General features: G+C 39.0%; 2 protein-coding genes across 11 annotated transcripts in view; both read left to right on the top strand.

Moving 5' to 3' along the window:
• mcf2lb (mcf.2 cell line derived transforming sequence-like b) overlaps positions 1 to 7722 on the top strand; it is a 42836-nt gene extending 35114 nt beyond the window's left edge. For 3 of the 10 annotated variants that reach the window (XM_087853224.1, XM_087853223.1, XM_087853227.1), the window contains 14 exons: positions 57 to 149; positions 507 to 599; positions 706 to 831; positions 1247 to 1468; positions 1563 to 1655; positions 1747 to 1825; positions 1933 to 2005; positions 2156 to 2262; positions 2532 to 2624; positions 3660 to 3725; positions 4383 to 4492; positions 5255 to 5367; positions 5457 to 5560; positions 5657 to 7722. In XM_087853224.1, coding sequence (XP_087709350.1) covers positions 57 to 149; positions 507 to 599; positions 706 to 831; positions 1247 to 1468; positions 1563 to 1655; positions 1747 to 1825; positions 1933 to 2005; positions 2156 to 2262; positions 2532 to 2624; positions 3660 to 3725; positions 4383 to 4492; positions 5255 to 5367; positions 5457 to 5560; positions 5657 to 5736 — 1452 coding nt within the window. In that variant the 3' untranslated portion in view covers positions 5737 to 7722. Of the gene's footprint in view, positions 1 to 56; positions 150 to 506; positions 600 to 705; positions 832 to 1246; positions 1469 to 1562; positions 1656 to 1746; positions 1826 to 1899; positions 2006 to 2155; positions 2263 to 2531; positions 2625 to 3094; positions 3155 to 3659; positions 3726 to 3873; positions 4317 to 4382; positions 4493 to 5254; positions 5368 to 5456; positions 5561 to 5656 lie in introns of those variants that run through there. The other 7 variants (XM_087853228.1, XM_087853226.1, XM_087853232.1 and 4 more) reach the window with 6 other exon arrangements.
• A 751-nt stretch (positions 7723 to 8473) lies between these two features.
• On the top strand, positions 8474 to 17258 carry phf11 (PHD finger protein 11). The gene is made up of 18 exons (XM_035906687.2): positions 8474 to 8666; positions 9768 to 9872; positions 9958 to 10091; positions 10225 to 10259; positions 10348 to 10451; positions 11173 to 11243; positions 11354 to 11403; positions 11485 to 11564; positions 11657 to 11679; positions 12982 to 13052; positions 13144 to 13232; positions 13350 to 13369; positions 13691 to 13725; positions 13823 to 13875; positions 14172 to 14331; positions 15559 to 15948; positions 16042 to 16113; positions 16881 to 17258. Exons 1-18 carry the CDS (start codon positions 8511 to 8513, stop codon positions 16955 to 16957), a joined length of 1725 nt encoding a protein of 574 aa, XP_035762580.2. The 5' UTR covers positions 8474 to 8510; the 3' UTR covers positions 16958 to 17258.
• Positions 17259 to 17503: the final 245 nt, after the last annotated feature.

Below are 17503 nucleotides of genomic sequence, written 5' to 3'. Positions count from 1 at the left end.
TTTTACTGAAGGAAGGGACTGTGCTGTACAAATCTTTTTCATTGCTTTCCCCTCAGATGACAGACCTGCAGATCTATGAGAAGTACTGTCACAACAAACCTCGCTCTGAGAGCCTGTGGAGGCAGTGCTCAGACTGCGCCTTCTTCCAGGTGAACAAATCAGCCGTCAGCACATTCGTGTTAGCCAAACCCATTTAACATTTCATTGCTTGGGGAAATAACAACCCCCATAAAAAATATTTTTTAAAAATATTTTTTATTTTTTTTGGAAACAACTTTAATTCAGTTGCCTAGTTACCAAAAATTGCAAACTGATTTTTCCAGCTTCCAGTGGGAAGTTAAAAGCTATAATATTTTAAAAACACAGCATTATATAACAACTCAAGTTACCAAATTAAACACATTTTTCAGTGAGATACAGTAGCTCAAAAGAGATTTACGCTCAGGTGGGCAGAGTAAAAAGGTGTTAATGTTTTATTTGACATTATTTTCTTTTTATTACATCAGGAATGCCAGAAAAAGCTGGAGCATAAACTGGGTTTAGATTCATATCTCCTGAAGCCGGTTCAGAGGATAACCAAGTACCAGCTGCTACTGAAGGTGTGAATCTATCTCTTGGCCACAAATCAAATGGACTCTACAACTGTTTTTTTCCATTTTCATGTGGTTGCTATGAGCTGCTTCTTCGGTTTTGTTCTAACTTCAGGAAATGCTGAAGTACAGTAAGGGCTGTGAAGGGGCTGACGACCTGCAGGATGCGCTGACCTCCATCGTGGGGATCCTCAAGGCTGTCAATGACTCCATGCACCTTATCGCCATTACAGGATTTGAGGTGAGACATTAAACAGGACCAGAGTTTATCAGTCACCTAACAGATGCTTGGCATCCTCTACATGGTCTCTCAGAGCCACCATAACCTACAGTTTATAGTTAAATATCTAAAAGGGAAGAAATTTCACAAACTGGCCTGCTGCAAAGGTGCCCAAATATCTGTGAAGGTAGAGTGAGACTGCATGGCTAGGTGCTTAATTTTATAGGCTACACCTGTGGCAATGGGACTGCTAACACCTGAATTCAAGGAATAACATTTGCCACCCAATACTTTAGTGTATGTCACTGAGATGTCATGGAAGTCAGATAGGTTCTGAGGTGAAACTTGGGCATCTGTAAACTATTTTAGAGCATATCCAGCATGTTTTTGTTTTTAAATTAAAGTATCTCTTCCCTTTAACCCATTAATTTCTCAGGGTAATCTGAGTGAGCTGGGTAAACTGCTTATGCAAGGGTCATTCAGTGTGTGGACCGAGCACAAGAAAGGCCATGCCAAGGTTAAGGATCTGGCCCGTTTCAAGCCCATGCAGAGACACCTCTTCCTCCACGAGAAGGCCCTGCTCTTCTGCAAGAGGAGAGAGGAGAACGGGGAAGGTTATGAGAAAGCTCCTTCATACAGCTTCAAGCAGTCCCTGAATGTGAGCCCATCTAAGGTTGCAAATTGCATTTAATTCTTTTTTTTACTGATGTGGTAACAAAGATGCATATTTCTCTTCACTGTTTATTGAACAGATGAGAGCCGTGGGCATCACTGAGAATGCAAAAGGAGACAACAAAAAGTTTGAAATTTGGTGCAACTCCAGAGAAGAAGTCTATATTGTTCAGGTAAATAAACAAAGGCTAATAAAGAACAACTACTGAACAAATACTCTGATAATGGTTAGATTTTGAGGGGTGAACATCCTTTTTGTCTCAGGCACCAACGGCTGAAGTCAAAACCACTTGGGTAAATGAGATCAGGAAGGTCCTGACGACCCAGCTGGAGGAATGCAGAGGTACATTCATGTATTATGAAAGCCATTATGGAAGTTTTTCTATAACTTATGCCTTATCTGAAGTGATGTTCCAGCATCGCTGTTTTTCTCTCATTTGTGTCATTCAGAAGCAAGCCAGCAGAGGGCACCAGATCAGGCCACCCATGCTCCACCTGTTCCCACTGGAACCGTAAGTCTCAGGTAAGTCTGAACTCCCAACCTCATTTACTTTCTCTCACTGGTGTTACGAACATTTTCCATGTGATTGCCCTTTGTAAACTTTTAATAATCTGGGCCAGTTCTTTCAGAAATTGTTGAAGCTTCTCATGTTGCTCTCTTCTCCACTTGCAGCCCATTCAAGACAGGCCAGAAGAGCATTAAAAAGGGAGAAGAGAAGAAAGCGGAGTCCTGCAGTCCTGATGTCAATTCCTCCTCTTCTGTAAAGGCTGCAGGGAAAGGTGAGTGAAGAGCGTACGAGAGATACCTTTCTTGTTTCTTGTTAAATTTTAACTTTAACATTTGCAATGCATATGTTGCATCAACTCTGTTTTACCCTACCTCTGTGCTTTCCCACTTCTTATGATTGATTTGTGTCTTAACTTCTCATTTCCCAATGAATCAAGTTCCATTTTCCCTCCGTATTGATCTTCCCTCTTAACCCAACTTAGCTTCTTCCTTAATTCTTTTTGTCCGTCTGTCTTGTCTCCTTGCTTTCCGTCTGGGTCAGATGAGGGTGTGACAAGCCCGACCTCAGACAGAGCTGCTGTGGCTAAAAAGCGCTTTACTTTACAGGGCTTCAGTAACCTCAAAGCTCAGAAAGGTAACTGCAAGCCAGAGATTTTCCATTATCCACCTGATATGTCATTTTCTGCATCTGTGAAACAAAAAAAGGATTTTTCCATTTAGTGTGACGCAATACATTTTTGTTTAATCATCTCAAGACACTAATATTACATCAGTTAGAAGCTGGATCACTCTCATGTCTTTAGGACAAGAAATAATCAGGCTCAAGTGAGTTTGCAGGAAGTTATTGCTATAAATCATCATAGATCATATACAATTATGTTTTTAACCTTTTTCCTGACTTTGGGGTAAAGCTAACTTCTGACAGCACTCTTTTCACTTTCACCACAAAGACATGAGTGTGGTTTCTTTTAATCCAACTTTCATCAAATTAATGTGTAAGCCATTTTTTTTTGAAATATTAGACTGTTGCTCTGTCTGGAGAAAGTATCTGGGGGATTTTATTAAAGCCTTTTAGTCAGAAATGCTGCATGCTTCCCTCCACAGAGCCCTCAAGTACTGATGACAAAAGTTTTACATTACCCATGACAGTCTTCCCATCATCAGGTATCGCACAGCTCTAGACCCCAGTTTGATTTCATCCAGTGTAATGGCATTTCCACAGTTGACATTTTGACTTTGTTAAGAAAAGCATGTGAATCTGAGCAGGTGTTGAAAGTTATGTCAGGGTAAAGAATATCAGAACCACAGAAGAGCAAAAACCTTACACCTGCATACTGTAACATGTCAAAATGTCTCCCGTGAATGGCCTCTGTGTTGCTGAAGCACTTTTTCTATGGCAGCAGCTTATATTCTGAAATCTTGCAAAGTTCAGCTACTTTTTGCAGGTGCTGTTTTAGTTAGAGTTACTTTTCTACCTCTGTATTAGTTGACTTTTGTTTGTTTTATTAGACTCTGAGCTGAGAAAGTGCTGTTTTCTATGCCTCCTTTATACCTTTCCTTCATTCCTTTCATAAAAATAGGCCTTTTGAATATTACTTTTTGATAATTATGTATTCCTTGATTTAACTTTCAACCTCATCTCTTCTTCTTTTTCCTTTTTTCCCCCCAGGATCTCCCACCAGCCCAGATCACAAGACGAAACGCCAGAGTGATCCCACACCATTTGGCTTTAAAGGTAATGTTCAGCCACTGCATAGCCTCTTTGCTGGGTTAGTTGTTTTCCATAATGCTTGAATACATCCAAGGTCTTACACAGGTTTGGTTGGCTGCAGCTACTGCAGGAAAAGTGACTAGCTGTGTTTCCATTGCCTCCTGTCCCTCAGATGCAGGTCCTCCAGCCCTCCACCTGACCAGAGCCAGGTGGTTCAGCACCTCTAGTCTCTTACAGACAAAGTGGAGAGGTATATTGGCACTAACCTGCCCCAGCTGGCTGTGTCAGGGTGTTTCACTGCTATGAACCTTTTAAAGGCAGCGCGTTTGTCCTTTCCACATGCCCTTCAAGCACAGAGAAAAATCATAGAATACCCTCTGACACAGAGGCATGTTTGCCTGCCCACTTTATACCTCTGTTTGAAGAAAGTTTAAAATATGAAGTTGCATGCCAGTCTCCACCATCTTGGAGTTTTTCTGTAGTGCATAGTTGTGGATCTGATTGTGTAATCTGGGATTCCTGATTTTAGCCACTTTTGTTCTAACAATGGGGACCTTATAGTGGTTCTTCCACACTCACCACTCTCCCTTCAGGTCACGTACATGTTTGACAGGAGCTGAGGCTGAATGTTGCTGCAAACTAAGCACCCGTTTTGTTTTGTTTTTTGCCTCTTCTGTTCAGGCTGGAATAAAGCCTCCCTGTCACTCGATGCCTCAGGGGAACATGACGGCTACTCCAGTGCTGAAGATCCTCTTAACTCTGACCCAGAAGACGAAAATGGCAAGAAGCTGGTGAGTCACTGTATATGACTAACAGGTAGCAGGCTTGTAATCACAGTGTTGGTGCTATGGTATCCAGTATTTATATCTAAGGTTACATTCAAAGTTTTCAGACATTTGATATCATTGTTGGTACCATAACACTGCCAGCAGAAATAGAATACACTTTTATGTCAGTGTTGCTCATAGCTTCAGACAACAGTGATGGAATGATTCCCAGTATTCGTGCTATATTATATAATGTGTGCAAGTCTTTCTGCCATTGTACAAAAGTATTGCTGTACACTTTAGTTAATAGTAACAGTTTAAAACTGTAACTTTATAAGTACTTGATAAAGTTACCACTGTTGTGCTGGTAGGAGGATGCTGCTGCTTTCCGATACTGATAAATTCAGAAGAAAGACTTCCACAAACAGCTGAAAGCTTAAAGCTGATTTCAACTCTTGCTGACCTTTTGTCAAAACTCTGATATCAATTACTGCTGAGTCTTATTAATCTGAGCTGTCACAGAATGACTTCAGAACTGTCATAAAGTCATTACTTTCTAATAGATCTAAAACTGTAGTGTAAAGTGAAGAAGAGACAATTCAACACGCATGAAACATGATTTTGGAGGTCTGGAAGAGCCTATGGTAACTGAAGGCATGCAATTGTCTTTTGTATTGTGTGACATTAATGGAAATCCATTTATGGAATTATCTTAACGTGTTACTCATGATCTGGAAAGATAGCTGAATTTCTCTTGAATCTGTCTCTTATCTTGACTATGAACAGTGTGCTGGAAAATACACTGTGACGGCTGAGTGTGAGATCGGTGGCACTCAAGAGCTCTCTGTGAAGAGCGGAGATGTAGTGCAGCTGGTCAAGGAGGGGGACGATGGACAGTGGTGAGGTTACAACCTTATATTATCTATGTGAACTAATAAAAAAAATCTATAATTTAGAAGCTTTGGTTTAACTATACTTGTGTGTCTAGGCTTGTGCGTAACTTAAACACATCTAAGGAGGGTTGGATTCCTGCTGCTAATCTTATCAACCTCATTGGAAAATCAAAGTCTTGTCAGTCTCTCACCAGCTCAGGTATTCTAAGAAACAGTCCCAAATAAATCATGTCAAAACCCGACATGCATTTGTTACACATGCATTAACTCCTCAATATGGCTGTGTTTCAAACAGAAGGCAGTGGCTCTGGGAACCTCAGCACATCATCTAGCTGCAGTGAGACCTACACGAGCTTCTCTGATATCAAACCCTGAAATACTCTGCACTTTCTTCATCATCAAACTGCCATCATTCCTACATCATGTGGCTATTTGTACTGTTTTGCCAGCATCTGTAATCATGAATTTTGTCAATTTTCCACAGAAAACAGAAGTTACAAAGGTAACTATAGTTTTATGAATTCTGGGATCACTACTGGTGGCAGTAAACAAAATGTCTCCTCATAGTCTGCACATGTTGAAATCTTATATAAACAAACTCATATGCATGATGTATAGGCTACCTGTGCATATGTGCTGTAAATAACTTGGTAGGCTACATATGAGCTCTATGAAACTTCTCATGCTGAAATTTTCCAAGTGACCAGCATGACTGGCAATCATCTTGGGTTTCACAGAACCACAGTCATCAAACTTCTGTACTGTTTTACTTCTTCCTTACTGCCAGTGGCAGTAAACAAAGTGGATGACTTAAAGCAGCATCAAGAGGAACAGACATCTTCTAGTCAACCAGTGGCTGGTAACATGAATCCACAGGCTGACAGAACCTCACAAATGTACACGGTGTTCCCCTAGATGCCGCTGCACAGATTATGCACAGATGGAACACCCCACATTGCTCTCCAGGAGGTGGCCGCACCCCTGCTTCAGGTGACAGATGACACCTGAAGAAGGCAGGCACACCTGCTATTCCATATGCCTGTTTCATCCAGTTTACAGCTCAGTGTGAATGCCCCGGTATGAACACATCTTTTTACTTGTTCTTTTCATTATAAGAAATCAAAGACAGGTCCCATGTTGCAGTGCCCCCCATGTCCCAATGTTCAAGGTCCTAGCACACCTGCCATAATAGGAAAAGACCAGAGCTTCAGCTCTTCCAAAAAGCTCTTCTTCTGAGTTGCCAATAGCAAATACAAACCAGCCACACCTTTAAGAGGGCAAAGACTACGCTCTGACAATGACAGTCTGAATGTCAACCTCCTACCCCAAGGGATGCTTACCTCCCCGACATAGATTATAGATAATTAATTATCAACCTAAAGAACAATTAACCAAGAAAAAACACCGGGCTGACAGCATGAAAATCAACGGGGCTGGGCTACCAGGGGGTATTTCCATCACATTTTAGCATATAGGATCTCACCCTGTGTGGCATATGAGGAGACATATTTGCTGTGTTTTCCTGCCATTGGCAGTCATGAGTTAATGAAACAAAACTGCATTTTTATTTCATTTTTCTAGCCTCTCAAATAAACTGCACATTGAGAATGTTATACATTTACTGTGAAGGAAAAGAACACATGCATATGGTAATTTCACTGTATTGATCTGTCATGGAGACAGAAGATCCACATGCTGATAATGTAATAGATGTATGAATGGGCCAGCAGGACTGATCTCAGCGAATGCATCTATTTATGCTCACACTAAAAGCGGGGAGAGGTTAGTGGACAACAGCTGTCTTTGTGTTCACATGCACTAATTTCTTCAGGAGTTCATATTTTAACTCTGAATGAGAAAGAGGGCAATGTCCACTTTCTTTAGCTTGAATGAATTTTTCCCGCCTCTCTGTCCACTTTTTAAAAAAATGTTTATTTATTTGTATGAAGCACCCACAGATATTCATCCACTCTTGAATTTTATTGTTGTCTGTTACTCTCCTCCTGTCTGCTGTCAGTCTGTCATTAGAAACCTGTTCTGTCACCAGCTCTCCAGTTTGTGTGTGTGAGCTTTTGTCCTTTTGCTTTTGTCTCTGATAGCCTGGTCAAACTCTTTGTGCATTTTCATATATGCTACAGTTTTACAAATGTATCCATGTGAATAATGGGAGGTCACTGTATAGGCTAACTTATTCCCAGCAGAGGGAAAATGTTTGGAATGTAGATATTGTTTATTAATATGTGTCTGTCATGATATGTTTGTTAAAGGAGATGCTATATTGTACATTAAGTATGGTGTCACTGCTTTGTGACTTGTCCAGTTTTGGTTTTTTTTTTTACATAAATGACTTGTGACAATTCACTTACCGTCTCTCTCACTGAGTCATCCTGAAACATTTCTGTAGCCAGCTGTTTCTCAAAGAGCTGTGGTCATAGGCTGACAACAAAAAGCGAGAAATGAAACTGAAACAATTTAACGGGTTGCCAGGTCTTTTCATAGCTTTCCCCCCAATAACTAAATAAATAAATAAAACAAACAAACAAGAAATCGTAGTAAGGAACTACCCTTTCATTGAAATGTGGTATTTGACACACACACACACACACACACTTTATGGCTTTTGGAACCCCATAAGAAACGTTTCTAAAATAGTATTAAGGATCATTTCCTTAGATAGACAAAGGGTTGAACCGTGAACCAACCTATATAGGTTGCAATGTAGGTTGCTTTTGCCTACACTTTTTTTCCCCCAGCCAGAGGACATTTTTTATTACTAATAAAAAAAAAACGCCTTTAAAAATACAAAATATTGTATTATTATCGATTAATATCATAGCTCTATAGTAAATATTCACCGGAAATAATAAGCCGATAATAAATCTTATTTGGTGAGCAGCCAAATGTTAGTTAGTTTGTTTTTTTTCTTGTCGGGTATTAAAGTGAAGGTAACCTAAAAATAGTTATCCAAAGAAGATAGATATTAGTCGCAATTTCGCATTAGTTTCTCTCTCCGTCGATCGAAATGCGTTTCCATGCGGTGGTGACTGAAAGGAGGAGGTTTCTGATAGAACCTGGCAACCCCAAAGAAATGGGCGTCGAAGTGGATAAGAAATCGTTTTTGAACAGCAACGCTGATTCAACATGGACGCATGCGAGCAAGCCTGGTAGAGAAAGTGGAAGCGGTGTGTTTGTCGGTAAAGAAAATGAGCAGAGTGGCCTGCATACTTTGTCAGCGATCCAAAGAGACGAAGATAACCGGAGCCTTGTCGACTAAAGATGAAGTCACGGCTCATCAGAACTGCCTGGTAAATACAAGCACGCTTGTTGTGTTCTTCGTCTTTATTTCGTGTGTAACGACGAGGGCGTGATTCACCGCTCAGTGCTTCGGTTAAGTCCACAACGTACCTGTGGACAAGAAGTGTGGAAAAGTTATAAAAATAACGCACACGAGTAATTTTTCCTGACGCTTTTAATTTCCTTATACCACCTTTGATAAACGTACAAATTGATTCATGCATATAAACTTTCCAGCAGTTTAAAGCTATTTTTGTCAGTGTCGCTGAGACTTTTTATGTGGACAAATAAAAGATATATAAAAGTCATTTAGCCAAAAACTGATTGCAGCTTCTACCTTGTGGCTCAAGATGACTTTATATCATTCATGAGGGATACATTTGACATATGTTTCACATAGTAACGGCCAACAAGTTATTTATAAAAGTTTAAATACAGGCAATCACTTATTTTTTTTGGCAAATACTGGCAATCACTTTTTGGCCCAGCAGCATCAAAAGGCCTGAAAGACCACAGAAGACAACTAAAGTGTGTGATCATAAATTCTTTCTTTGGTTGAGAGAAAAAAACAACAACTTGATATCATGTAAACAAGTAAGTTGGCGTAGTATTGTCTATAGACTCCTTCATGAATGGAGATGCAGACGGTTTACGAGGTGCACACCGCGGTTTACACTCAAGAACATGAAGGTCAGATTAGACTTTGCCAGAAAAAAGTCAGCAAAAGAGCCTGCACATCGTGAGCTGAAGCATACTACATTATCTATGTTTTGTTGTGAGCATGGCCAGCACTAGTGTTTACTGATGATAGGGCTACAGTCTCCGCTCAGATTCAGCCAAATGCTGCCAAACTGATCGTACAGCCCTTCTCAGAGTGAATGAATAATGACCCAAAGTGATCTGCCAAAGCAGTATACTTAGTGTCAAGTCAGTCAGAAAGTACTTAAGCATAGAAGAAAAGTGCTTGGGCAAATGAGTCATGCTGCATAAAGTGCTTTGAGTAGTAAGGTAGAGTAGAAAAGCCCTCTGTAAGAACCAGTCCATTTACCGTTTTTCTACGTCATGCTCATTTATGTCCTTCAAGTGAATTTTGTGTTGTTTGTTATTTCCAGTTATTTTCTGCTGGTATCTTTTGCCGGGATTCACCACAGTTCCATGACCTGTTTGGCTTCTCGGTGGGGGATGTGCTGAATGAGGTGAAACGAGGAAGCAAGCTGGTAAATATATTAGAAATTGTGTGATTTAAAGTATGGCGCGCACTGAGAGCAATGTTTAAATGTCTTACTCCTTTGTTTGCATTAGACCTGTAACCACTGTAAGAAAAGGGGAGCCACTGCTGGGTGTGAAGTCAAACGCTGCAAAAAGTCCTACCATTACCCGTGTGCTCTTAAAGAGGGAGCGACGACTATTGAAGATGATGACCATGGGCGCTATGTGTCAGTTTAACAGATCTGCTTAATTGCCTGTCGAAAAAGATATTCAGTTAACCTAAAAATGAAAACTCCTGCTGTGCACTGCTTGGGACAATTGTAGTTGTCTAAAAATGTGTTTTATGTGTTTTTCTAACAGGATATACTGCTCATCTCACTCTGAGCAGCAAACACGTAAGTTTTGAATTTTTATCCTTTATCCTGTCACCATTTATTCAGTGTATGACAGACTTTGATTTTCATTTTTATTTCTCATGACCAGAAAAAAGTGCTTCCACAAATGAGTTTGCCTCTTCCACCAAAAAGCCCAGAACCCCCAAAAAACTCAAAAAAAACCCAAACCCCAACGCACCCGGACCATCTAAGGTTAGATTTATGGATTTACTAAAACAGACTTTTTTGGGGGGGGGAAAGGCCTCCATCTCTCTATAGCAGCTTGATCCTGTAGTTTTAGGTTTGTTGTTGTTGTTTTTGTGTGTGTGTTTTTTTTTTAGTAATTTCAATGAAAGGCCAAATTTTGCTATGTGAAGCAATGTAGCATGGATCGCAAGAATGCACAGATGGAAGTTGATTGACTAAGATTTGCTAACAATGCACTAACTGATAAACACAGACCCGAACAGTTAATTTCTGTAGTTAACCAAATGGGTCAAAATTAGTAGATCCCATGAGGCATTAAGCAAAATAACAGTGTAAGCGCAGACTTTACACATGCATGTCTGTGCGATTTCCTCCATCAGCAGTTGGGGTGCTGAACATACTCGAGTCAGACTCAGTCAAAGACATGACCACAAGTCTGATGATACCATTACAAAATCAATCATCAAGTCAGCCTTATTTGTATATCACCAAAGGACAACAACGTTCACTTTAGAGTATTTTATATTGTAAGGTAAAAGTGTGTACAGTAACACATAAGCAAGCATTTGGTGACAGTGAGAAGGAAAAACTCCCCTTTAACAGGAAGAAACCTCCACCAGTGGAAGAGAGCCAGAGATTATCATCATTAACCTGCGAGCTATGTGGTGCATTTGTGTGTGCGCGTTCTCCTCTGTTATAAATAACCAATCCGTTTTGTTTTCATGAGGTATGTTGCCTAACCTGTGAGAAGAGAGAAGGTAATATCAGCTTGGAAAGTTTGTCTAATAGCATTGTTATGTGAGTATTTACAAACATCTTTTTTTTCCCCTTTTTTGACTTATTTGTCTATGGTTTAATTTTTATGTTTCTTATGTATCACATTGTAATTAGCAGATGTGTGTTTTTAGGTCATATTGTGACAAACATGCTCCTGCGTCACTTAAGAAGAACACCGACGGTAAGTGTTGCCCAGAGAGATTTACTATGAAGTCGTTATTTTTTCATTGTGCCAAATACTAAATTGCTTTGTAATTGGCAGGAGAAGGTACCGCAACTGGATCCTCTGTACACAGCTATGACTCCAGCTCATCTAACAGTACAATGTGTAGTTCTTCCAAGGTGTTGTTCACAGTCACTTAAACTTTTTTTTAAGTTCTATTTTCAAGTTTGCTTGTTATTTTTACAGTTTTTTGTCTTTGCTTTTTAAACAGAGACGGTTGAGTGACTGTGACAAGTAAGTATGGGATGCTCGCTATTTCTTGAACAATAATTTTACGTTCAGAATTTTGGCTAGAATATCACCCTTATATCTAATATTGTAGCTTAAATGCTCATTTTAAAAGTCTGTACAGTTCGATCCTTCGTTCTTTCTTACTTTAAACAACTTCACACTTAAAACCCCAGTTGTTTTTTTTTCCACCCACAAAACAAGTCAGGAACTCAAGTGGTTCTATATAGTCTTAAGTCACTGCTCATTTCTTTATATTTTGCTAGGAAATGGGAAATAGGCCCATTTTAGACCCGCAATATTGGATAAGGAAAAGAGAATGAATAGCTGGAAATGTCAATGTTTGTCAATTTATTTTCAATCTTGTCATTTATTTAAGTATTCTACAGGAATAATTCTCCAGGCTTCTTGCCAATCAGAAACCTTCCAGGTGGTATTGTATGGTGGATGAAAATCTGCCTTTTCTAGATTTATGTTCCATCGTTTTTGGCAAAATCCCCAACGCCATCAGAAACCATTTCTGATGACGCTTTAGCGAACAGTAGATGGATCATCTGGGCCAGATGCATCTCTCAGGTCTTGGTGTGACGTGACATGACTTGCCCATACTGGAAGTACTGTGCATCTGCTGTAGACAGCTTTTAAGCCCCTCCATGTGTGCTGTTTCCTCAAATTCTTTTAAGGATACACTGCACAGCATGTTGAGATTTGCCAGGTTTTCAGCTACAATCTCTTTGGGAATAACCTTGCTGGTGCAAAAAAAATATATTTTATACCCTTTAAACTGTTTTACACATATTTTATATCAATCCTTGGTATTTTACATAGATTCAACTAAAGAAGTGGAAACAAATTATGGGGGTGGGGGGTGTTTGCAACTGGCAGCTAGTAACAAAGTGCCTGAAAATACAATTTCAAATTTTCACTGGTTTAGTGCACTTTTTAAGCTTGAATGATTCATAGATCAGTGTTAAGGGGTTTAACAAACAAAAGAAACATTCATCTGAAAATGCCCAGGTTTAAGGACTGGACTGGAAATGAGCGATAAAGCAGCCAATATCTGAAGAAAAACTTTGAACGGCTTCAGAAAGCCTGGAGAGCTATTGCTCAAGATCACTTTAAAAAAATAACAACAAACAACAAAATAACATTCTGCTTGACAATATAAAGAAATGAGAAGAGCAAATTGTGTCCTGTCGGTTACAATAAAAATGGTGCAAACCTTTTTTTTTTTCCCTCCTTCTTATATATTTTCCCTGGTTATCCACCAGCAGATACAGTTGTGATGATTCCTTACCTTTGTTACAGGCAGGAGGAGACCCTCTTGAAACCTAAGCCTCGTCGCTGGAAGAGGAGACTCTCCGATTCTTCAAATTCAGGTCAACCCCGTTGCAAGGGAAGAAAATGTAACCTCTGTGGGCTTATCACTCTAGCTAACAAACCCCTTTCTTTTATCTTATATATATATAGTTGACAATGACAATAACACTCCAATGGATATATACGCCCCATTAGAGTCGGATATAGATGAAAATGCAAACTCCGTTCCAGAGCTCGAAGTACGCCTAATTATTCATTAATTCTTCAATAACATCACTGTATGCTGAATATGTCTAATAATTTGAAGTCTCCATCTTTGTCCTGTCATGTGTTGATTTCTCTTCTCGTGATGGCAGACTGTGCCTGAGGTTATCAGGTAGGTTTTGCTAGTTTTGGAGGGGTTTCTGCAAGGGGGGGAAGTGTCTCACTAATATTTGTAATTCTAAATTATATGTATATAAAATTATGAAAAAGTTGTCCAGAGTTAACCAGTAAAGCTAATTACCTGCAAGTTTCAGTACATCGCAGCCTATCAAAGCACCACCAAAAGGCACAAACATGTCTTATGAATGCAATTATCCCCTATGAAATCTTAGTTTTTCCCAAAGGGCTTTTGCATACATGCTTTTTCTTTTCTTGGTCTGTAAAAAATGTCAGCAGAGGGTCATTTTTTGAAATTATATTCTCCATTTTACAGAAGAGACACCAAGAGTCCTGCTGGGTCTTTATCAGGTAAGCAGTTGTTGATTCAGTGTGTATAGTTTGCTAAATAGTTTTTTAAAGATATAAATATTTATTTTTTCAAACTCCTCTTGTCTGGTTCTTTTAGGAAATCACATTGAGGATGAATTTAATGATGAAGACGACACAATCATAGAATCAGTGAGTTCTCTGATATTGTGTTAATGGTTGTCTTTAGCAGCTATAAATGGTCTCTTTTTTTGTTATACGTTTAATATTTGGTAATTTAGAACTATGAAGATTTGGTCTTCTATATATATATATATATATATATATATATATATATATATATATATATATATATATATATATATATATATATATATATATATATATATATATATATATATAGATATATTTTGTCACTAAAGGAAATCCCTCTTTTTGCATGGGATTCATATGAGGTGTGATGACATGTGTTTTCTTTGTCTTCTGAGGATGCTGAGTCAGAGAGTCTGCTGCTTCCCGTAAAGATCTGCATACAGACCCAGTCACTTACAATGTCAGCTGGTGAACTCTCACCTCAGACTGAATCTGGTCCACCTGAAGATGTTCTGGTTAATGCAGATGTAGAGCCGGTCGTAGATGAACACGAGGGTAAGGTTTCTCCTCCTGGGACTGATCAAATGTTTTATAAGACCAAAGAGCTTTGATAATGATTACACAGCAGTTAGGCAAAACTTTTATCAGACTATAAAGACACCTGTATAGTACGGAAGAGGATTAGGGCCACTGAGGGAAGGGAAAAAATAAAATAAAATAAAAAATGGGCACGTCTTTTTTTTCTTCTTCTTTTCCTGAATTCTGAGAAAAAAAAATCATTTTGATAAAAAAGTCTGACTTTTTTCTCAGATTTTTTTTCCAGTGGTCCTAATCCTCTTCTGTAGTATAGCCTGGGTGGGCTACTATAGGGAACAAGAATTGCCTCTGAAAGTTGATGCGTTTGAATTTGAAAAATGGGACGTTTAAGGATTTGAGTGGCTTTGACAAGCCCAGTGATAACAAGACTGGGTCTTAAAAACGGCAGGTCCTCTGGGCTGTGTCCCTATATCCAATAGTTATTTCCTACCCAAGGTGGTCTAAGGAAGGACAACCAGTAAAAAGGCAACAGCATTAAAGACACCCAAGGCCTGTGTAGTCCAGTAACACAGGAGAAAAGCTACAGTCGCACAAACTTGATGGCTATGAATTGCAGTTACAACAGCCATAGGCTATATATAAAAGAAGGAAGTAGCTTTGTGGTGTAAAAAGGACTATCCTGATTGCAAAAAAAGAGGAATATAAAATTTGTTTTCTAGAACTTTAAGCACTTCTTGGTGAGTTTATGATCTCAGCAAGTAGTTTAACACAATTGCACATCTATGGGATCTGCTGACAAAATGAGACCCATCCATGAGGCCCTGCCTTGCAGCTTAAAGGAGCTGCTACTGTCATATTGGTTCTCAATACCTCAGGAAACCTGCTGAGGGCTTGTGGAATCCCTGCCTTGACAGCTCAAAGGTGTTACTGTGGCACAAAGCAGATCTAATATTAAGGCAGGTGATTTTAATCTTGTGGCTGATTAATCTTTATGATTTTTATGAATGAGAATGACAAAGTGAAGGTTATGTGCAAGCTTTGTTTGAAAAAGCACACAATGAAATTATTAAGACACATTCACTGAAAAACGTAGAAAGAAGAAATGTGCCATGTCAAACACTTATCTAGAAAGCTTAGGAAGCTGCTGTTGCATGAAATGTCTAGATTTTTTAAGAATCAGACAGGAGTAAGGGTTTTGAAATGATAAAAAGCTGGGATTACTTATAGAACTAACTCTCTTCTTAGGGTCCAGTCCTGAGCAGAACAATGTCCAAACCCCGGGTCAACTCACCGGTGGATCCTCTGTCTCACCCCCAAACTCCACTGCCCCCCCTCCCTCTCCTGGCCAGTCCAAATTTTCCCCTTCATACTTCACCTCCCTGAAGTCTCATACTTCACCTCCCTGCACTAGCTCGGCCATAGCTCTGGCTCTGCCTGAACGCGCCAGTGTATCCATTAACTCCTCCTCTTCCTCTCCTGTGGCACTTCCCTCAAGTCCAGAGCCCAAAATTGACTCCAGCAGCTTCTGGAAAAGCTGTAATGCAGCAGGATGTACAGAGGCCATCTTCACTGACTTCCTTGATGGGATGAAAAATATCTCCAGCAAAATCCAGTCAGATCAGGCCAGCCAGGAGGGTAAGGGTGCATGACACTTATGAGACTCTGTCTGACCTTTTTTAATGTTTTAAACTGGGAATTGTGAAAATTGTATTTTTTTTTTCTCCACAGAATATGATCTTGCACTGTCGGTGATGGCAGCTTCTGGAAAATTGTCAGAATTTGTGGCTAAGCAGCAAGAAGGTAAAGTACACAGTACTGCTCTCGGGGTGTGGTATTAGTTGGCCGATTACCCTCTTTGGTTAACAGAAGTTAATGTCTGCTTCATTGATAGCATTTCAAGAGATTTCAACAGATGTCCTATAGATACTCATAGCATTTACAATACCATGGAAACTGTGTGTATTGATACATTCTGTAATTCAATGAGAAAAAATTAAACAGCAATGGTCAGTGGAAACCAAAATCTACAACTGTATAAAGGCATAATTCAAATATCAAGTTAATCAAGTTAAAAATTGCAATGACAGGCTGATCCAACTTGTGTCCTAATGTGGCTGATTAGACACCATCTGACATCTGGGCACGCTTATTAGACACTGGGGATTGTGTCACTGAGCTCCTGGACACTTTGCAGAGATATATGGCAGGACCAGATGCACCTTTCCAGTCCTTTGCCAGGTCTTTGATTGGGTTTTTTTTCTTAATGATGTGACTTTCAGATACTGTTCATCTTCTGCAGGTTGTTTTTTCCCTCTTTAAGCCTGGAACAGTTTTTGTCCTCCACTAGTCAAGTTTCTGCAAATCTATTAAGGACACAGTGCACAGCATTACTGAAATGCCAAGTTTCCAGCTAAAAGCTCTTTGGGAACTATTTCAGAAGTTTGGAAAAAAAAAACATACTGTAGAAATAATTGCTATTAAGTCGTTTTACTTTTTGTTGTTTTACTTTTAAAAGATGTTTCTCCTTTTTATTGTAATCACTAAATGACAGTTCACTGTGGTTACAGAGCTACAGAAAAAACAAATGGAAGTGCAGAAGGCAGCGGCAGCGATGAAAGATGTCATCTCAGCACTGAGAAAATGAGCAGCTACTGAGTGTTAGCTATTAAAGCTAGGTTATTTTGTCTGTGATTACATTTTATTAAAAAAAAAAAATATTTATACTTTTATATGGAGTAGGCCTTAATATGAATGATATTTTAGCTGAGTGAAAAACTGAAATGATTCAAGTTTTTTTTTTTTTTTTTTTGCTGTATTCGAGTTACTAAAAATGTTTGTTTTTGTAATTCAAGACTGTTCTTTTTTTCTGTTTTTATTGTACAATACAAAGATTTATATCAAACTATATCCCACAAGATTCTTAAACTGTAAAAAAAAAAAAAAAAAAAAAAAAAACCTGAAAACGGTTTACCATATAATGTTTAAGGAATTTCTATGTTCACGGTCTGTTTTTTCTTGTGTTATTTATCAAAGAGAAGTTTTAAAAAGTGAAATGTTTTAAGACAGTAATGACAGTATGCCAGATATGTGTTGGAGTAATCACTTGAAGTTAAGTTACTTGAGCAGTTTTATATTTTTTTCCATACTCTCATCATTTTATACTTTTCATTTTTGCAGAAAGTGTTAACAT

Source organism: Neolamprologus brichardi, chromosome 16, assembly GCF_056152115.1.
Source record: "Neolamprologus brichardi isolate AB-2024 chromosome 16, ASM5615211v1, whole genome shotgun sequence".
Classification (NCBI taxonomy): domain Eukaryota; kingdom Metazoa; phylum Chordata; class Actinopteri; order Cichliformes; family Cichlidae; genus Neolamprologus; species Neolamprologus brichardi.
Note: the sequence above shows the minus strand (reverse complement) of the source record. Positions and strands in the feature narration are given on the sequence as shown.